The sequence below is a fragment of the Lycorma delicatula genome, chromosome 4 (assembly GCF_047948215.1).
Source record: "Lycorma delicatula isolate Av1 chromosome 4, ASM4794821v1, whole genome shotgun sequence".
In the NCBI taxonomy this organism is placed as follows: domain Eukaryota; kingdom Metazoa; phylum Arthropoda; class Insecta; order Hemiptera; family Fulgoridae; genus Lycorma; species Lycorma delicatula.
This window is the reverse complement of record NC_134458.1, coordinates 111892806-111916475: the sequence shown is the minus strand read 5'-3', so window position 1 is coordinate 111916475 and position 23670 is coordinate 111892806. Positions and strand designations below refer to the sequence as shown.

The following is a 23670-nucleotide window of genomic DNA, read 5'->3' as shown; positions in this document are numbered from 1 at the left end:
TATTTTAGGCAGTTTTAAAAATAATTATTTAATAAGTATTTTCATGTTTCAATATTGATTACAAAATAACCTAACTAATAATTTAATTACAAAAGATATGTGTTATAATAAAATAATATATCTTTGTAATATTATTACAAATTTCATTTTTAATTTTTGTACAATATATTATAGTTCATTCTGCGATAAGCATCCTGTATTTTTTTTTAAGTAAACCAATTTTCCCAACGCGCTTTTGAAACTCAGGATCAATCAATTATAAATACGTTAATATATATATATATATATATATATATATATATATATGGACGTCTATTTTTCCGCTCGGATACGAAAGAGTGGTTATTGATTTCATTGCGTTAATGTAAAAAAAAAAAGAGTAAAATAAAGTTAGAGTGATTCTCATCTCTTCATAATAGGCTTTTTTAAATTATAAAAACAAAGGTGATGAACTTTAAAAAATGTATTAACCTAATTTTTTTCATGATTTTTTATCGAAGATTAATGTACGTTAAGACACTTTTTTAATTACTATAAATATAAGAAGTAATATTTATCATTTGGTTAAAATTAATTTATGATTATGTTTTTTCGTGATGAGGGGTACTTTCACCTTAGCGGTCACATCAATAGTCAGAAAAACAGATATTGGTCAACACAAAATCCACCCATCTAACATGAATCCCCGCTGCAGTCACAGAAGGTAATCGTTTGGTGTGCGATCTCTCGACGACGAAAGTAGGCCCGATGTTTTTTTACGAAACACTTGACACTCCTGCGTACCAGGATATAATTAGCAATTTTTAACTCTTCTTAATCTGATCGCTGTTATTACCTGCAATAAGAACAAACAACGTGCGATATATCCAAAAACACCATGGAATTTTTGGAAGAAGTGTTTCTTGATTACATGATCTCAAAAGGTCTGTGGTTTCCTCGTTCACCTGACTTATTGTCACCAGATCTTTTTCCGAGGTTTTAGAAAGGACGTGCATATCGAGCAAACCCACATACTCTGCAAGACCTGGAGGGACCCATTACTACAGAGATGAATCCATTAGTCCTGATTTCTTACGAAAGGTGTCAAAAAATATAGTGCGAAGGGTTCAGACTTGCCTTCAGAAAAATGGTGGAAATTTCCAACTTTGCAACACTTATAAGACATTTCCAGTTGTCCATTAACATATTCCATGATTTGATTTGATTTGCATGGCATTTCTCCCGCCACCACCCCATTCGGTCGCCATAAAGCATAAGACCTAATGTCTGTGCCACAAACGGCTACTGTCGCCTCGAATCAGCCTCGAATCAGTTTAGCGACCACTGTCCTAACTAGCTCCTAGAGCAACCTAATTGCGTGAGCGAACTAAGCATAGTGCCACACACCACTTGTTTCGTGTCCCATCGCTCACTTGTCATACATCCTAAAATGGGTAAGCGCACCCCGTCAACTACTAAAATATATATGACATTCAATAAATCAAATATATCTCGTCAAGACAACAATTCGCTGCCACGCCTAGGTCGCTGAATTCCAGCAAGTATCTGTCCACCAATATTAAAGCCCTTGGCGCTTTAATTGACTGATGGCCTGCCATAACTCTCGGGTAGCTTCCCACAGCGGCGAGGTAGGAGTCTTTCCCTTAAATAAACTACTGATGCCGGTTGAACAAAGCAGCGGCTTCAAAGAACACCACACGGTCCGACAATGCGGCTGACGCCACATTGACTCGCCGCTTATGAGTGGCCTATTTTTCCTTTGACCTCTAAGTTCTAAGGTAGCCTGCGTTCTGCCCCCCCCCCCCCAGAGTTGGGCAGTCGATGTTCGTTCGACTGGACCTCCCCGCAGACGCACAGCGCATCAGCTGCCAGGCGGAACCGAAACAAATATTGGTTCAACTTCGCGTGGTTGGAGAGCGCCTGGGCACCCGTTGCCCTTACAAACGAAGGAGAGGCATACCATCCCCTTAAGTCCTGTATAAATCTATACAAGAACCTTCCTTTAGTCGTGGTGTGCCATTCTTGCTACCATGCATCCATTGCGAGGCTGTAAAGCCTCCTCCTCAGATGGGAGATGGACAACTGAACGAAATTTTGAACTGGTGCATTTTGATCACCGTTCCACTCCGGTGCAGGCCCGGCTCGAAACCGCATCCCAAATACCTCGGCCTCCCTGCCCTTCGCAACTTTCACCACGAAACCGATTGTGAGAGTCTACGGTGGATTGGGAGAGTATACGGTGGTAGACTCGTAGGAGATTGTTTTAAAAACACCAGTGCATACTATTAATGATCTACGCTGAGCATTCCTTAAATTCTGAATAAGTGCTCGATTTCTGTCCAACCTATGTGCCCAAACGGACGCAGCATAAGAAGCCATACTTTTGAAGACACCTCGGTACACCATTTACAAATGACGGCCCGATAGCACGTAATCCTTCCGAGGAATCCTCCTATGCTTGTGCACCACAGAGACGGCGTCCGCCGCTACTTGCCTAATGTGGTTGCTAAACAACAACTTCTCATCAAATAAAACACCCAGATACTTATGAACTCTAACTCGGCTGATCACACAGCCTTTAATGTGGGGGTTACGACTGTACGATAATTTGTCTGCACCCTTGAGAAGTATAAACATAATTTTGGGCACAGAAATCTTTAAATTTTGCATGTCCATTCAGCAAGGCCTCCGCCGTCGACCAAGCCGCCTGCGCCCGGTCTTCTAGCTGCGGTCGTGAATTACCACGAACTAACAGGAGACAGTCATCGGCTAATGCCTGAGCCATGACCCTTTCCGGGAATGTCAGTCTCAAAATTCCATCAAATACCAGCTTCCACAGTAGGGGACCGAGAACGGAATCCTGCGGGCTTCCCCTGGTAACGGAATTTTCCACATCCAGGTGCGCATCTCTCTAAACAGAGCCGTACTGTTAAACATATAGTCACGCACTACGACTTGCAGGGCTACGGGAACATTGTGGCGTTCCAACTTATAGAGGACAGAACTCCAACACAAGGAAGGAAATGCTACCTCTTTGTCAATAAAAATTGCCAAAACATATTTACAGTCGGCGCCTTACACCTCGGCAAGAGCATTTAAGATGCAATCCTCGATGCCAACCCCTTTCATGAAACCATACTGGCCTCGATTTCAAAGTGAGTTCAAATCTATGCTTTCCCAGAGCCGTTCCACAACCAACCTTTCAAGCAACTTGCTGATTACCGGCAAGAGGCTGATGGGTCGATAACTGCTGACCTCACTCAGATCCTTTCCTGATTTTAAGAGCACCATCACCAAAGCCACCTTCCAACAAGTGGGAAAGCATTCCCAGCTTAGGCACCCTTAGAGAACAGTCTGCCAAGCGGCTCTCTTCTTACAGGCAGCAGATGATAGAAAATATCCGGGTCAAGTTGGTCAATCCCCGGTGCCTTCCTCAGTGCCATAACATATTCCATGAATCAAATAAATGTGAGTATCTTTGTATTATATTTCATAGTGGGATTATAGTGTGTAGTATCATGATGTGCACGATGCAATTATCGCACTGTAGTAACTGTTATATTATTCCATTCAGAAATGTAATAGTTTTTTTTAAATATTTTTATTTAAATGTGGAAAAAATATTATTCAAGAAAATTTTCGTGTGTATAAATAATAAGTCTCTAATTTTGATTTAGTAGTCTTAAGTACATCATTCTGAATAAATATAATATAGTTATTATACAAAAAATTATGACGAAAGAAATGGTAATGAAAAAAATCCCTTTGAATAAAATACGCTTTATTTTATATTCTGTCAACCAAACAACTGTACGAATTAATCGCCCGCATTCACTTCAAGAGAAATTAAATGTTGCCGTTTTTATTTTATAAAGTCTGTAAAACATATTAGTCTTGATAAAACACAATACTTCATATTTTATAAATTAATCCACACATGAAATTAATTTTTACTTGCTACAAATGTTTAACATTTTAACAGAATTACGGTTTTTTATATTTGTTACAAATGAATAACTATAGATGTGATTTTTTTATATTAAAAAAATTAACATTATGAATTATGATGATTTTTATTTACCTTGCAAAACGTTCCTGGAGTAATTAAAAATTTATATATCATATAAGCTGGAATACAGGATAATGAAGATGCAGTTAAAAGCCACCCAACATTGATACTCCATGGTGGGTATATATATTCTCCTGCTAACATTTCTTCATATCCCATTATTGAAAATACAAAAATTACCTGTAAAAGAATTCAATGTTTATATTACTTATTTACTATATTTATTTATTTAAAAAAAATACTACTATGAATACATTTATGTAATTTGCGTATAAATCATGATTTGTAAGTAGCGGGTGATTCAAAAAGGACTTTACAACTTTAAAAGAGCATAAAAATTTATTTAGATAATTAACAGATTTCGTTTAGGTCTCGTCTCATTTCATAGAAAAACACATAAAGTTTTGACTCACATAGTTCAACTTCATTAGTACTGAATTCGGCCACCAGCGCTGTCACCATTATTGTTAAAAATGAATACAACATTTACTGGTGCGGAACGTGCTCGCTGTGTGTTTTGGTTTCATGATCTGTAGTCAGCAACTGCAGTTCAACGAAATTTTCGTAGAATACGGTAGGGATCTTCCTAGTAGGCATTTTCTAGTACTCTTGGCACCGAACTTTCGTTGAGACAGGTTGTTCTCTTAAACATACAAAATCATCTTCCTGAAGCTGCTGTGAAACAACTCAGAGAAAGCTTTGCACGTAGTCCGAAGAAATCGACTAAACGGGCGTCACGTGAGACTGGCATTCCACAAACGAATGTTTGGCGCGTATAATGTAAACGATTGCACTTGAAGCCATAAAAAAAACTAACCGCGGTTCAATTCATTATATATGACGACAAAGTTGCTCGACTGCAGTTTTGTGTGGAAATGATGGATAGAATTGCAGACAACGATTTTTAGATAATGTAATTTTTATTGATGAGTCAACGTTTCACATCAGTGGCAAGGTGAGCACCCATAACTGCCGAATATTGGGTAGCGAAAACCCTCGTGAAACTTTACAGCACTTTCGTGGTAGCCCTAAAATCAATGTTTTTTTGTGCCCTAAGCAAACAAAGACTGTACGGCCCGTTCTTCTTCCAGCAGGCAACCGTAAATGGTATCGGCAAGACGGAGCACCACCTCTCTACCGTCTAGAAGTCCGAGATTTTCTATATGCTCGATTCCCAGATCGGTGGATTAGTCGTGAAAGTGCAATTGCATGGCCACCTCTCTCCCCAGATTTGACTCTACTAGATCTTTTTTTGTGGGGTTTCATTAAAGATCGGGTTTGTGCCACCTTTTCCTGCTGATCATTTTGATCAAAGACTTCGAATTAATGCCGCAGCTGCAGAGGTATCGCCCAGCTTGCTGGCTACATTCTGGAATGAAATCGACATCAGGTGGAATGTATGATGCATTAAACAGCGAAGAAGCCATATCGAATCAAAGTGAATATTGGGTGACAAACTTGTATTTTTCTATGAAATAAGACCTCAACCGAATCTGTAAGTTATCTAAATAAATTCTCATATGCTTTTAAAGTTTTGAAGTCCTTTATGAAGCACGTGGTATATCTTATTTAATTACTTATTCTAATGATAAAAATAAGAATTTTTGTTATAAATAAAACAACTTTTCCTGTTACTAGATAAAATAAACGGCAACTTTTTTTAACTTGAAGATCGATTTGTAGCAAATCTTCTTCTCAATTTTCTCTACCTCGGTAAATTTTTTCTTATTTTTTTTTATGAACGTGCTCCTATAACTTCTTTAATTTGTAAAATATTTTTTTCTTGATATACCTGTCCGTCTTTTACCTTTCGAATTTTTCCTATAGAATGTTCACCATGAAATTATTCTGTATATATGAATTATCATTGAAGTGATATCTCCTTTTTTATCATTTTTAAAAATGCCATTATCTCGTCTACTTTACTAAGAACATTCCAGTTTGGCTATTCATAGTGGTTAATAGAATTTTATAATTTTCCTCCAGTCTGATATTTCACTTTAATAATGTACTAATAAAACATTCAAACATTTTATATTTAAAAAAAGAATAAAATTGCAATTAAATTATAAAAAAAAAATAAATTTATTTTTATGAATACTTTTTATTGTTTACCAATCATCATTAGTTGATACAAAGGATGTAGTAACAACAAAGAAATTTTTATATCCAGGAAAAAGAGTGGAGATGTCATATATTTTGTAGAGTAGTACCATATATTTTGAATTGTTGTAACTCATTTCATTTTTTGACTTGCTAAATTGATTTGAGCCAAAGTTAATATGAATAAAAAAAAACATAAAAGTAGTTTATAAAATAAGCTGTTAACCCGCTGAAATTTTCTTAATCTGCTATCAGTAATAATAAATAATAGTTTATTAAATTTATATACTTACAAGTAAAAATACGGGACTAATATAACCCCAACATAAACGCCAAAAAATTCCTGGACGATATCCTAACATACATTCAATATCAGAAGAAAAGCGATCTACTCCATAAACCCAGCATACTCCAGCTGCTTCGACGAATACAACAAATAATATCGCTAAACCAGGTCCATAGACATTTAATAAATTTACTAAATATACACCTCCCTGAAAAAAACAAAATAAAACTGTAATTAAGTCGCTTATAAATAGTTTACTTACCCGACGAATATAGCTAGAATTAAAGGAGAAAGTGTGGTGATTATATCAAAAATAGAGTATTGGGTTTTTTTATAAATCTTTACGTTTTTGGATCCAATTAGTTCATCTAGACCAGAAAAAACATATGAATGTACGTATGTGTGTCGCACTGCTTTTGTCCTTATATTTTAGGTTTGACCAATCCGATTATCTTCAGATTTTGGCACAAATATTTTTATATATACGGGATTGATCGCATAAGTTTTTGTTTTTCAAAATTCGTTAAAGGGATGAAAATTATCACGTTTGGTTTTTATCAGAAATACCTTAGAAAAACTTTATTAAAGTAAATTTGTTATCTACAATCCATAAATAAACAATCCACAAAAAGATATTCAAAAAACAACTTCCATCCTTTAAAAATTTAAATAAATGATTTTTTATTGTTTTTCGTATCTCCCTTCGATTTAAATATTTTTCAAATTTTTTTAAGGTTCACACTTCATATATAGAGGTATCCAGAAATGTCTATAGATGTCATCCAGAAATTAAAAAAAATTATACTTCCAATAAACTTCCATCCTTTAAAAATTTAAATAAATGTTTAAAATTTCCTATCTCCCTTCGATTTAAATATTTTTAAAAAAATTTAAAGGTTCGTACTTCATGTATAGAGGTATCCAGAAATGTCTATAGATACCATCCAGAAATTTAAAAAAATTATATACACGTGATTTAAAAGCAGAAATAGATTCTATAATGAAAATGTGTTTAAGGTATTGTATGATTTTATTGGAGTAGCCAGGAAAGCCATGTAGTACCTTGTCAGCTTTTTTATAATACTTAAATATATATGAAGAATAAAGTATTTTAATTACATAATGAAAACGGGGTACTGGTTACTAAATGGCTATAAAAATACCGCTAATAGAAAACTTTCAAAAAACTTTCTTTAAAGATAGAAAACTAATGCGGATTTCTATTAATAAACATCATGTTCAGAATATAAGTAGAGTAAAAATAAAAAAAAATAAACTTTTATTTTTTAACTAGTCAAAATGGATTCAGGGATGTTCAAAATGGATATTTCCGTTGAAATGTGAAAACCGAAATTTTTCGCGATCACAATACTTTCTTTACTTCGTATAAGGAAGTAATAAGCGACTTCCCCACAACCCAATGAGATGAGGATGATGTTTATGATATGTAAACGAGGTGTATTCTTGTACAGACTCAGACCCATCATTCCTGAGACGTGTGATTAATTGAACTTCAACCCCCAAAATGCACCTGTGACCAGTGTCTAGTATTCAAATCCTTATAAAAGTAGCTAACTTTTACTAGAATTTGAACCTCAGAAACTTCGACTTCAAAAAAAATTTAGCTTAAGAAGTTATAATTTTTTATATTTTTTTTACTTGTAATATTTTATTATATATATATTTTTTTTATTTCTATTTATAATTCATACATATTTTTACATTTTTATAATTTATGATTTATGTATTAGTTGAGATTGGCAAGGTTTAACTATAATAGTAAATATTTTGGAAGAAGAAAGCTACAGTTAAAATTTTGTTATGATTAATTCAGTAGTTTTCGCGGTTATCGGGAACAAAGTCTCTTTAAGTATTAATTAGATTTTCAAATCTGTATAACTACATTGTGAACAACAAATACATAACAAAATTAATATTTACATGGCAGAATGTGTAAAGAACATTCATGACGCTGAGTAAGAACCGTCAACTCTCTCATTCCTGCAGTCGAATTGGTCATTATTTGGAAACAGAAAATTTTGTTTAAAAAAAAATTAATCCACATTCGTCGTTCTACCTAATAGCAAGTAATCCTAAAATTGGAAAACACATTTGATTGTATTTGTGTCGCATTCTTACAAACAGACGAAATGTCGAAAGATTGAGTTAAAAAGAGGATCTTGCTTCCACACTCAGTTAGTTTTATATTTATCTGAGAGAGCAAATTCCAGCCAGTAAAATCCTAATTAAAATTATAAGAGTTTAAATTGACTGAGAAATCTTAAACATGAATGAATCTAGTGTTTGGATGGTTCTTATCCCAGGCACTGTTATGCAGCCACCTTGTTCACCTTGACAACATTGTATTTCATAGACTTACATTCTAACTTAAATCTCATGTCCGACTGGAATTAGAACTCGGGACCTCGGGGTGAAAGACCAAGACGCTACCACTCCGTGTTTAATTTACTTATTTACTTTTTTATAAAAATCATGTTTTTTTCTAAAGAATTAGTGGAACTGAATAGATTAACCAATAAATAATGTTTTATAATCCATTTCCATGTTCATAAAAAAAATATAAAATGAATGAAAAAGTATTTATATAATTTATAAATGTTAAAATAGTATATTATAAATAAATTTATTATTATTTATAAAAGCGTCAAATTAAATTAAATTCTCAGTCACTGATTTAATAGTAAGTGATAAAAATAATTTATGATAAATATTGTAAGGGTAAAGGCAGAAATCACACCGCAATTCTCTAGTCTCGCCCTTTTTATTTTATTTTACTTTACCTCATTTCTTTTTCTTCGTGTACGATTTAGTTAGATTGAAAAGGCAGAAGGAAAAAACAAGGAGGAAGAAAAGCAGTGGAAAAAGCAGCAACATGTCTTGCCTTTACAGGGTGAAAAATTGATGCCCATTCGCGTAATTAATTTTAACGGTCGGTGATGTTCCATTCTTTTTGCAGGGATAGTTAGTTTTTCTTTCGGTGTTAGTGTATCTCGTTACTTCAAGTAACTAACTGAAAGTAGTTCAGTGTAGGCAAGATGTACAATATATCGAGATAAGAGATTGTATAGTAATGGTGGAAGGGGGAACACTAAGATGCGTTAGAAGAGCTCCTCCCAGGTGACGGGTTGTTACAAGAGGGTCATTGAATACGATTGGATGCTGAGTAGATCGGACAAGGGAACCGTTTTAGTGATAGCGTTAGTGATAAGGTGGTTTGCTCATGGAACATTCATGCTCTCTGTTCGTAGATGGTTTTACCTCTTCTTATCATCCTCTCTCTTTCTTCTCTTTCTGTTTTCACTTACATAAACTATATACAGTTCGTATCAATCCATCCACATCCAATTCTATTCAATTATACTTCTGAGAAGGTAGCTTCTCTCTCTTTTTCACCCTCTTCCTTCTACACTGCGTAATACTCTCTCCTCTCTCCCCTATTTAGGTACGTATATATATATATATATATATATATATATATATATACTTACTCTCGCATATAAACACTTCACCAAACTGTCTTCAATAACTATGTGATTTTACGATCTTAGTCAACACCATATATCAACTGTCTATTACTTATTATCACTTCATCCCACAATCATTCTCTCTCACTCACTCTCTCTTTTGTTAGTGTGTGTGTGTGCGTTCGTGCGCGCGCGTGCGTGAATATGAATGGGGCTAATGCATCCTACCCTTACTTACTCAATTCTGTATTAAATACAAAAGTCATCCTTTCCTACCCATTATTATTGCTATTACAAAGTTAAAACATTGTCAAACCAAACTTTAGCTGCTACCTCCATATATGCACATTTAATTGTACTATACGCTAATTTACTATCACTTCAACAAGATTCTGGTTCGACTTTACGTTACGTTAACTTAACTCATAACCCGTAACTATTGACTTGTAACTTTGGTTTATTTAACTTTCTCCCTTTGGGCTTATCTTACTTTATATCTAACTTAATAAATACAATATTAAGTGATATTATCATTCATGATAAACCTATAAACTTAAATCTGTATTAGTTTTACAAAATTCTTCTTTTCTTTTAAGTTATACCTTAAATTAATTACGTTAATTATTTTTTGACACCAGTTGTAGTGCCATAATGAACTACTCTAATATACACAGTAAAAGGAAAATGTGGTGATAGGCTCAAATCTGATCGAAACTCTTTAAAAATAGTTTTACTTTTGCTATCAAAAGGCCTTGACAGTTAAAATTTTCAAAATCCGCTTTCAAGATTATTTTTATGTATTTAAATTTGGTTTCTGAATACGTTTGTGTTATCACTTTTTTTATTTATATTTACTGATCGGATTATCTGCTCTAAATAAAAATTTTTATATTTACTAGCACATATTGGGGGATTGATATTGCCAAAATTTAAGTTTTGCGTGTCGAGGGGTTTAGAAAAGTTTGATTAATGTAATACTTTGAATACTTTTGTGTGGAATGAAATACAGGGTGCAGTGTTAATAATATTGAAAGCAGAGGTGCACTGGTGCCGGAATGCCGTTCCGGTACGTTTTTTTTTATTTTTGGTAAAGCAACGAATTTTCATGTATTAAATGTTTTTGTGGACATTAAAATTGTTTAGTTAGATTCCTAACCGTCACTTCAATTTTATTTTTATTGATAAGTTATTAACCAATTACGCAAGCCTGCCATAGTTGTGTTTTTTAGTTTTTGATAATTGGTTCTTATGTATCTTTTAGCTCCAAATCCGAAAATAATCTATAATTTTCCCCATAACATCGAAAGTTTTCGCAAATAGCAAAATTCAAAATTTGTAAAAAGTTGAAAAATTGCGAAAATGTGATAGAATAAAATAGATATAAAACATTTTTATAATAACTTAATATATCTTCACTTTTTGGCTGGTACTATGCATTCTTATTGCTTAACAACTGATTAGTCTGAAGAGGTTGTCGGGGGGTCATTGATCCCTTAATTTCTAATTAAATTACCCCAAAATAAGCCTAATTTCTATTTATAGTACATTTTTAAATTAATTTATTATTTAATAATTAATGTTTATGAGGTACGTCATACTTTTGGAAACCATTCCCTCTCTTCACCAACCCTTAATGAGAAGAATATAAAATACTAACAATTTTATTCCATGTGTCGAAGTTTCTTTGGGCGGTTTATACTCTGGTTCACGTTTTTCCTTCTATGTTCTTTAAAGGGTTCATTTCGGTGTAAAATTCAGCAATAATCTGCCATCATCGTATTATTCCATTTTCCTTGATACCTCTTTCCATTTATTTCATGTTTTAGTGAAATCTCTCACCCATCTCTTCGCTAACGGCACTCACATTTTCAGGTAAATAGTCCACATGTGAATTTAGGAAGTGAATCTTCAAGCTCGTAGAAATAGCTCCTAAAGCTACTAAATTTTGTACGTCAAACCCATCAGATTTCCTTGTATTGAGTATGATGTTTAATTGTATATTGCCAAGAAGGTTAGAATGTATTGTATTTCTTCTTAATTATAAACCAGATGATGATGATGATACTTTATCATTCATTGGTGATTAAATCTTTTCGAAGCATTATTAACGGGTTTTTTTTTTCAATTTACTACGTGATTTATGGTTTAGTACTCTTCTTGATGAATTTCTAATACAGTTTTTAACATAACCTTTAACGTTTTGATTAATGTTTGTAAATTTTAAGAGAAAAAAAGCAGTTTTTATATAATAACCAAGCTTTTTGACATCTATTTCAACATTTCCAGTAGACTATCGGGATATCATTATTGGATTATTTAAAAAGAGCAAGGTTCTTATAAATTTTATACCGCTTAGAAAATTAAATTTTGCCTTTTTTGTTTCTTCTATAAAATCTTTTTATATATGGTATTTTAAAAGTGTTTTGCTTAGATTTATCGAAAGGTCACAGCGTTATGAGGAAAATATTTCAAATTATAACATAGATAAAGCAGGCATACATTATCAACTAATTCGTCTTGCTTTCTACTTAATCATTTATTATAAATAATAGTTTTACATAATGAGGCGAAATTAGTGTGAGAATAGAGAAAGGAAATATATACCTTAGCAAAAATACTCTATTCAATGTAAAATCTTGTCTCCACTTCCTTCTATCATTACTGTTTATTAGATATATATATTGTATGATAAAAGGTTCTACAATTTAAAAATTGTAAATTAAAATGAAATATGTCCTTAATATATAGCAAAAAATATGCATTATGTATATTTCGCAATATGATGTCGATTTTTGTATATACTACTTTTAATTATTAACTTTTTTGTATATTTATTGTATATATAAAAGTTAAAACTATTTAAAAATACACGCAGTTTAAAAAGAAACAAAATAAAAAACATAGGGATCTGATGGAAATATTTCCTGGACACTCAATGATATCTATTACCCTTGGAAACGATATCGTATTTTTTTGTGTGTGGTTTATCAGTAAAAACTTGACCGACATTTTAAGAATGATTAGTCTATAGAATCCATTTAATTTTGTGGATTTTTTCTTTCCCTCTATTTTCATAATTAACCTCACCTCTAATAGATTTATTGACAATATAGTAGAAATCGATTAATATAAATATTCTAAACTGCACGTTTTTAATTTTTTTTTTAACTTCACATTTGTTTTACTTTCAATTAATGTATTACTTTTTTTAGGTTCTATCGAATGATTTGTTTTGGTTTTTTTTATAAAAAAGGAAAAAAGAGAAAAATGTTTAGCTTCCATATTCTATATAAAATATATAAACAGCTTATGTAGAAGTATATCTATGACCTTTTGTTTAGTATTATATTTACTAACAGATAGAAATGACAGCTTGATTTACTGATGACATATTGTTTTCAATATATCAATGGAACAGGTATATATGTTACTTGTTTATAGGAATTATATTAAATATAAAAAAAGTTGTCAGAAACATTTTTTTTTTTTTTTTTTATTAAAATGTTTCTATTATAATATCGACTTATATACTATAGGTTACATAAAAACAATATTGACACACATTCCAGAGGGAATATGCTTTTATTTAAGTTTATTAAACGAAAGACTTTCGACTTAGATCTAAAGTTTTAAACTATTTATTAATTTAGTTGTATTATTTCTTAAATGAAAAAAATATATAACAGAAAATCGATTTATACTGTGAAGGTTATGGTTTATTACTCTCTTTCCTTTTCATCTTGAAGATTCTGGTTTAATGCGTATCCAAAGAATGAATTCCTACATGAGATTTTTCATTATTTAAAATTTATTTTTCATTATTCTATGATATATGTACAAATTTTCCAGCAGCAAAAAAAAATCAAACATTTCTTGATACTACTTCTGTGATAGGTCGAGGAAAATTCGTAGAGTTTCTCTTGTTTCTTAGAAAAACCTCCGTTTTTATGTTGAAGTTATTAAAAGCATACTTAGTAATAAAGTTGTAAAGTGAAAAAAATGTGATCGGGTGTCCGAAAAAGAGCACAGGTCACGATAAAATGATCATTTTTTTATGTAATTTTCAGTAACTCCTTATGATCTTTTCAAATAAATTAAAATTCATGTAGCTGCTATCTGAGATAGAATGTGTAAACTAAAACTTCACTGTCTCTTCAAGATTACTCGCTCAAAAAACACTATTGAGTGCTGCAAAATAAAAACCATATTCGTTCTTGAACTCTGGATATTTTTTTTGACACCCTATATTACAGAAACTTATTTTGCGTTTTTATGTAACCTATACTTCATAAGCCAATATGAAACTTTTTTTTATATTTAATGAATTCCCATAAATAAGTAACACGTGAACCTGTGTTTGACACAAAATTCTTTCTGTTTTTTTTAATATTTTTTTTGCCTTAATATTTGACTCAAGTCTGTTCCGGTACCCATTTCTTAAAAATCAATTTCGATCTACCCTAATGGGATATTCAATATATCCTTGGAAGGGAGGGGGGTTTTCAGACCAATAATATCACTCAAGTACAAGACAAAGCGTGAATTTGAAGAATTATATTTTATAACTGTTAGATGATAAAGCTGAAAAAATATCGCACGACTTTCCCGTCTACTCACGTCAGAAAAATTAATTTAAAAGAGGTTTGTTTAAAAATATTGAAAAAGTAAAGTATAACTTTTATGAAAGTCTTGAAAAAAACATTTCCTCATTTTTGGTTTCAAATATAACATAAGTGCCGGTTTTTAAAAACAATTTTAATAGGCATTTAAGTGATAGAGAAAAATACCAAAAAAATAATTCAATAATAAAAATTTAATGAATTAAAAAAACCAAAAATCAAAAACAATATAAAACCCAGAATATGTATTTTTTGAGGTGGATGATAAATTTTAAATTTAACACTCCGTTCAATAAAATAAGAAAGAGAAAATTAAAAAAAAAACTTTTCTGCATTTTTTCTCCGGGGTCTATAATTTCAACAAAAAAATTGTAGACATTTCTTGATAACTATATATATGAAGTATAAACTTTCATAGTGTTTGAAAATATTTGAACCCAGCAGAATAGAGCGAAAGAACAAAAATCATACATTTCAATTTTAAGAGTTGGGGGTTAATTTCTTGAGATTTAAAAAAAAATTATTTATGTATGCATTGTAGGTAACAAAATTGCTTTAATAATTTTTTTTCTAAAATGCTGAAGAAAATCGAAATTGGTTTTTTCGCTTTATACTCCCAGCCCTTGAACGAATTTTGAAAAAAATATATAATCAATGAACATATAGAAATGTTTTAGCCAAATTTGAAGAAAATCCGTTTGATCAAACCTGAGATTTAATGCCAAAAGCAGTACGATACATATATATAGACGCATGAATTTTTTGGTTTAATGAATTAGTTGGACCCTAAACTGTATAGTTTGCAAAAAACCGATACTCCATTTTTTACATGATCACCGTTCTTTCCCCTTTAATATAGTTTTTCTATTTATTTATATTCGCCTTGAAAGTTAAAGTAATCTAATTAATTAAATTTGTTTGGCGTTTAACTGATTGTTTTAACGGTCCTGTTATTGTAAGTAATTTTTTTTAGTTATAATTAACAACAAGAAAGAAAATCGGTTTGTAAGTACGAGTATAATTAGAATTTTGATTAAAACTGTCGACAATATGTGCCGCCTATTAATATTGCTTATTAAACAATTGCGACTGTATAATAATACAGTCACTTCAGTTCATGCAATATTGAAACAGATATATACAAAAAATGAAGAATGTATGTATTATATTTTAGGCTTAGGTAAAGTGGACTATACACTTTTCAATCAGACTGTCAAAATTTTGAACTATTTTAATGTTAATTCTTCTGTTCTTCATAATCCTTTATACATTTTATTTTTAATTGAGATTATAAAATCATATGTACTGTAACATCGTTAATAAATAATATGGTTTAATGCGATAAAAGAAATTTTCTTAATCTCTACTGAGAATAAAAAAAAAAACAGTTCAGAAAACGCAAAAATGGATTATTTAAAGGACGTAACTCCTGTAAATTTTATTTAAGTTGTAAATATTAACAATTACACATAAAAGGAATAATAATATGATATAAAATTCAGTTGTTTACATAAAATATTTCATGGAGAGTTATAACACTTCGAAGTCGAGATTTATCTTTCTTGGCGCAGTCTGTAAATATCTACACGTTTTTAAAGTAGTTTTCTATCCAGACTTTTATAATCCTTGTTGGTCTTCAAAAACTTAATTTCTGTAATGTTTAAGGTATGTTATTCATCTTTTCGATAGATCCCAGCCGTAAATCTCACTATCATACAATGAGCCAACATCTTTTTCGTTTTTTCCCGATAACCGCGAAAAGCTCTGAACCAGTCATTACAAATTTTAACGGTAGCTTTCTTATGACACCGAAATGTTCAAACATACCAAACTAATAAATAATAAAAACAAAAAAAATCGCATAAGTAAGTAACCTAGAACTTCTTTACTAATTTTAATGTATTTACATCGATCATTGTCTATGCCAGGATCGACTTCTTCAGACTAATTTCATTGTCAATAAAAGATCAATTTTTAATATATCTAAAAACATATTAGTTTGATAGTACAGGTAAAGGAAATTGCGACTATTTACATATTTAATAAAGTATTGATGGTTTGAGGAATATCGAATTTCGATGTCATTCAATCGATCACTTTATCAAAAAGTTACTATTTTTTTAAATTTCTAATGATGCAAATGCTCAACTGGTGCAATAAGCAACCCCTCCTGGCTCAGTGAGATGATGAAGTTATGACATGTAAATGAGGTATAGTCTTGTACAAACACAGGCCCACTATTCCTGTGATATGTAGTTAATTGAACCCCAACCACCAAAGTACACCGGTATTAGTGTCTAGTGTTCAAATCCTAGTAACAGTAACTAAAATTTACTACGATTTTTTTATTAATTTAATATTCTTGTCTAATTTGCCCAACGAGAATTCATCCTCACGGGAGCAATGTAGCAATGTAAATTTTTATATTCTGAACTAAGAAGTTCTGTCAGGGTAAGCCACCCACATTATCGGTATAGATTAAACTTTGAATCTGGTATTAATATTTTCATAATGCCCAGGTCAGTGAGGTCACAGATCGGAAGAAGAACTTCTAGGGCTACTAAAATTTGTGATCGTAAACAACATGAATCTATGCCTGAAAATTCTTAAATGCTTAAAGAGCAATGCATTCGCACGGCTCAAAATCTAATTCAACTTTCGAGGGATATTTTAGGTCTCAAATCAGTTGTTGATTATCACTTTGAAATTAGATGACTTATAAAGATATTCAAATAGGAAAATTAAAAAATCATTAAAGTTTAAATTTTGTAATCATTGCAATTTCAATAAATGAAATGATGAAACTGCCGTACTTTGCTGTGGCGGGGAGAAAAATATTTTTTGTTCAACTTCAATATCCTCCTGATTTCATTAAAAATTTGATTTTGAGGGAACACATCCTTTATCTAAACATCATATTTTATCCAGTAAATTAAGAATAGCGTTAACTTTGTAAGCAACAACCCAAACATAATTGCTAAAAACTATTTCCAATTTTTGTAGTTTTATATGCAAACTGCGTGGTTGAAGCCGGCGGTGGATGCTAATAGAGCTATATTTAATGTTCTATAAAACTTAAGACTTTTATTACTAATATCTTTTTTCAGATTTATCCTGTTTTTATTTTACCACATCATATCCTCTGAAATTTTCGTAGCATACTTTTAGTGTCCCTAAATTTCCCAAACGATAAATTTCAATCGGTTTACTGAAAATGAGAAAAATTTTCAGATATATATCATTTCATGATAGATCTCTCTCATGAGGCATGTCCATCTAATCAGATTCATCTCCATTTTCTTTTATTAAAGATTAAATCTTTGACTTTCTGATAAATTCTGTTCTCTTTTAGATTGTCTATAATATTTTCTCCATTGATTTATTATTTTATCTCCCTTCTTCTAAATTTTTCTTTCTACTGATCAAAATATTAAATTAACCCTTCTTTCATTAAATAATTCAGAAAATTCCTTTTTTCAGGCTTTGCTTTTTTGAATAACTTTTTTCAAGTTTCTAATCTTATACATTTTTGTTTTATCCAGCTTCAGTTAATTTGTTTTTCATTTTTTGTATAGCGTTATTTTAAATTCGTCCAGTTTTTCTTCCCCCTTTTTTCTTAGTGTCCACGTTTTGTCCTTAATTCTTCATTAGATCAAACTCCATTTTACTACATAGTAATTGTCTCATTCCATTTGTTATTTCTTTACAGATTTTTCTTCTGATTTTCATAGTGAAATCTTTTGTTACCATGATTTATATAATATCTACACTCTTTAACCGATTTCAAATGTAAACTTTTATGTAGATATTCATTGACTTATTGTCTTCTATTCCCATTAATTTTATTTTTAACCGTCGTTTTATATCGTATTTTACCATAATATCTTCCTAATGGATTAAAATCATGTTTTGAATATCCTGTGCTAAATAATATTACGAATGATGATCGTAGATTTTTAGATATATAACAAAGCCAAGCCATCATTTTTAACTCGTCGAAAATCTGTAATATTAATCTCTTAGAGTTAGCTATAACTTGTGAGTTATTAAAACATAAAACATCGTTTCTGTAATTTTTTTAAAAATTATCTCTTACATATTATATATAATTAAAAACAAACCTGAAACTTGCAACACTATACGCTTACCCGTTTTTATTCATTCTGAATATAAAGGTTAGATAAATACGAAAGTTTTACGATTAAATTTTTTTTCTTCAAAGTACTACTTTTCTTTACCTTTTTCGGTATAAAGATTTGCTTGATTAATTTTATAATTATTGAGTGCTAAAGCAGTGTAGTGATGACTGACTGTAATATTAATAACAATAATGTGTTCAGTGATTAACTGTCGTAAATTTTCCATTTAACACTTAATAAACACCTATATTCTCCCATGCATTTATATCTTATCAGTAACTTTCCACTATGAACTCAATTTTCCACATTTAATTATATTTATCTCAAGTCAATTTAACCAGAATAATTTGTATTTTTTTAACACCTAAACCCTTTATTCTATGAGAGATTTTGATGAATATCAGTACAATTATGCTACAGGACATAATTATTCAATTCTTGATTAAATTTCGACTTTTTATCGTTGGAATTAAATTAAATATAAAATTTATTAATATTTAATCTATCTTTGAATTAAAAAAAGTTGAAATTTAAATAATAATTAATTGTATTATGCTTTAACCTATTCATTATTAGATTTGCTAAAAAGTTAATTTAATACTTTTAAAAACAAAAAGGTTTTTGTTTTTTTTGAATTGATATGTAAATAAATGTCACATCGCTTCATTTTTGTTTGGTCAATTAATAATTAATTAAAAACTTAACATATGTGTAAATTAATAAATATCGTATTTGCTCGAGTCTTAGCTGCTCCCAATTCCCAGCCTCACCACAAATTTTCAAAAGGTTTTTGAGAAAAAAGTTGATAAAACAAGAAGAACAGTAATATTAATTTTAATATATATAACAAATTTAAGGGAGGTTTTTGCATCCGCATTTCCTATATTCTTAAATTTATATGTGAGTTCTGCACAAAGTCCAATGATGTATCGCTGAAACTGGAGAAGCTTTTCTTCAAAAACCACAGGAAGTTTCTCGCAGTTTGAAGTTCTCCGTCTAAGAGGATATCTCTCCCTTTTCATAAATTCTCTGCCCAGCTTCTTGAAGCATTAAAATTTTAAATCTATCAGTGGTTTTTCTTGCCTTCAATTGTTACTGGTAGTGATTTAGATTTAGCCCATTTTATAAATTGAGCAAAATATCATCCTGTGAAACTATTTTTCGTAGATTTGCAAATATAAATCAAATCACTTTGTTTACGCCAACAACATTTGTTTCTTCAATGTTGAACTTTCTGGCAGCTGATCTACTCCCGAACAAAGTTTGTCTTAGATTCGACTTAGAAGTGCAGCAGATGCGGCAATATATTAACCAATCAGATTATCTGAAAATGAGTTGTTAAATTTTTTAAACGGCTGAAAATCAGTATTTAACTGCTGATTTTCGAAGTCGAAGATTCTGATCCTCAAATCCTAGTAAACATAAGTTACTTTTATACAAATTTGAATACTAGACAGTGGGTACCGATGTACTTTAATAGTTGGGGTTCAATTAACCTCACATCTCAGGAATATAGGCGTGAGTCTGTACAGGACTAACTACATCTCATTAACATGCTATACATATCATGCTCATCTCATTGGGCCATGGGGGAGGGATTAATTATTTTTCACTAATTGAACAGATTATAACGTTAGAAATAGAAAAGAAAATAGTTACAGTAATTTTTATGTTTGCCTATTATTTTTATTATTATTAGTATACTGTTTATTGATATATCTATGCATAATTAATTAAACATTTTTCATGTTTGTTTGTTTCTAAGAAAAGCTAATTTTTACAAAAAAGGAAAGAAGTTATGAGCTATTTTGTGGAGTATAAAACCTAAAAGGTGAGAAAACAATCAAATATAATGGAAAATGTAAAGAAATATGAAGGGAAAGTTAATATTTTGAAGTTAAAGTTAGAAAGGATGGTAATGTCCATAAAACTAGTAGTATATCATAATCTGATTTAATTTACAATACTAATAACCATAAAATAATAAATAAAATAAATGGTTTTAAACAATTTTTTTTTTTTTAATTTAATTAAAATTATAAAATTTTTCGTTTAATCGGTTTTGAATATAATTTTTTTTTACATTAAATATACTTAGAATCACGGGTTTTGCTATCTGCTAAAGTATTTTCTTTTATATTTTCTTTTTTACCCTCTTTCTGCGGTAGTTTTGGAACAAAATTTTTCAAAACTTTGTTCCTCAAATTTTGTTTCCGCGATTTTTTTTATATCCTGTTATTTCAGTTGTTTATTTGGTTAATTGCTCAATCACATTAACATAAATTTATAACATCCGTCCAATTTCATTATCTTTTGCATTCACAACCTGTCAGTTTAAAATCAGATAATTTTTTTTAGTTTGTAAATTTTTTCTGAAGCTAAAAAGTGCTTTATAGATTGTTATATGTAGTATTACACATGTAAAAATGGATAAGAATATTTATATATAGACTACATACAGTAATTAAAATACAAAAGAGAGTTATCACTATATATAGAGATATGTGTGTGTAGATGTTTGCGCGCGCGTGTGCGAGATTTAGTATGTAGAATATATATATTTATATAAATCAATATTCTATCAATGCTTTTAATAATACGTCAAACCACTGTTGGTGACCGCCGCCACAAATCATCACAATACACTACTACTGTTGGTCATCACCAACCAGACCAAACCACATACGTCACTACCCTTCATGCATCACTACTTTAGATTATATACTCAAATGTTCCATTCATGTTACATTGACTTGTTTGCTACTTATATTTTCTTTTTTTTCCTAACATACATATACATTCGTATTTTTGGATTTCTACTTTTAAATTCTATAAGTAGCTTAAAGTTTTAAGTCTTTGATTCAAAACAAATGTTGTTAAATCGTAGAAAATAATTGGTTTTCGTCGTACTTTTGATTATTTAACACAATCGATTTTAATCTTAACAGATTAGGTTATCTATTTGAACAATATTGAATTTACAACAGAATTGACGTATCATAATTGTGTTTAATTCAGTAATAGCCTATCTATGGTGTGTTTTATTTAATTAAATATTTTCGCTACAATTTAAATGCTCTGATAGGTTATTCGTTATGTATAAATGGATTTTAAATTTTGTTAGGATATATTTTCATTTTTCTAACAGTGTTATTTTATCTATTCATTTACTTTTTTATATAAATTGATGCAGCGAGAAAAGTAGTAAATGAGGAGCTTGATTGATCTTTAGGTATAGCCATAGAAGGTCATCCTTTAAGGGCTAACTATTTTTGTGAATATATACAATGCCCAAACATATTTTTTTTAATATATAACATCCCTGTTTAAGAGGGTTACTAGCCGGATGCAAATATTACCGACTAACAAAACTAATATGACATTGTAGTTAATTCGTTTCTCGTATTGTTGCAACGAATTAAAAAGTGTACAACTATGTAGAATCTTACTTTATCAAAAAAATGTAATTATAAAATTTTTACCCGATTTTAATAAACTAAATATTTAATGAAAATTAATATATTTTCTAAATTTATTTAGTGGTAATGGTAAACTATATTTTACGGAACATGGTGTTGTCAACGACCGAAAATATTAGTATGCGAAAATTAATTGTAAAAATATGACACTTTCTCGGTTTAATCTTGCCTTTTTTTCGGGAAGAAATTTAGATACCCGATAGGCACTTTACACTTCAGCCGTTATTATTTTAACCATTAAAAAGGAAAAGGAATATCTGAGTTATACCACAGGCAACCCTTCTCACAAGTAGATGTTAAGAAAGTTTGAAATAATTTATTTTCTAAGTTGACAATACTAACATCTGATCCCACAAATTAAACTTTGTTTCGAAGCGTTCCCGATTTTATAAAAAAATGAAGAATCAATAATAATAATAAATTTAATTGACTAATATTACAGTACTTTCAAAACGCTATAAAACAAGTATTTTATAAAATCTTTTAGAATTAAAGTAAAAAAAAAAAAAAATCCTTGCCCATTTCTGCGCAAGAAGACAGACTTTTCATTATTTTATTTTGTTTTTTTGCCCCGCTCAAACACATACCCGTCATTATGACCCTCAAAGTAAGTAACGCTACATGAATACGCCGAAAAATATTTCTAACAGTAGATATCGCAGATAAAGAAACGTTAGCGTTCCAACGTGCAGATTTATATAGAACCACGCTTCTAACTTTCCCCGTTAAATTTTTTTTCCATCTTAAATTGATCCTAACTCAAAAACGAGACTCAATCAGTCCTCATAAAATTTTACATGCACAACTTAGATAGATTACTAGTTAACTAAATTTCAGTTAAATTGATGTATTTTTTTGAGATTAATTAAACTGATTTTTATACGTAGGCCTACAAATATATAAGGAAACCCCAATTTAAGTGAACGGTATTTTCGTACTCCTCATACCTCAAAACGTAAAGGAAGATAATTTTTATCGCTCCCCCACTGAAATTAAGTAACCGAAAATAATACCGTACTTTTCTTAAAATGTTGGTAAAAATCTTCTATTGCCGTTTTAGGTAATTTTAGGTAATAGATAATAATTAGGTAATAATCCTAATGATTATTAGTAAAAGCACATCTAATCTATTGAAATCTTCAACTCAGATTGCTCACTAATAATTAATGCGCCTCCCCCCCCACCATCGTCTATAGGCTCGATAGATAAATATTTATCTCAAAAAAGATAAAAAACATGAACCTTAAACCAATCAAAAATATTCCCTGGCTATAAAAACAATTTGTGGGAGGGACTGAAAAAAGATTAAAAATATTTATTATTGAAATAAGTTTGTGATCTCTCCTACCGTTGTTCAACAAAAAGATTTTTGCTTCATTATTGATAAAAAAAGTATGAAATTATACAATTCCTGTGTATTGCGTAAGTTTTTTAGAGCAATTTTTTCTAAACACCGAATTGTATGATTAGTTTCCAGCCAATTGTTTGAT

General features: G+C 30.5%; 1 protein-coding gene across 1 annotated transcript in view; it reads right to left on the bottom strand.

Moving 5' to 3' along the window:
- The window catches only part of SerT (Serotonin transporter), a 181855-nt gene that overhangs the window by 14463 nt on the left and 143722 nt on the right, over positions 1-23670 (bottom strand). The window contains exons 10-11 of the mRNA XM_075361777.1: positions 6466-6666; positions 4082-4249 (exon numbers count right to left, since the gene is read on the bottom strand). Coding sequence (XP_075217892.1) covers positions 4082-4249; positions 6466-6666 — 369 coding nt within the window. The remainder of the gene's footprint in view (positions 1-4081; positions 4250-6465; positions 6667-23670) is intronic.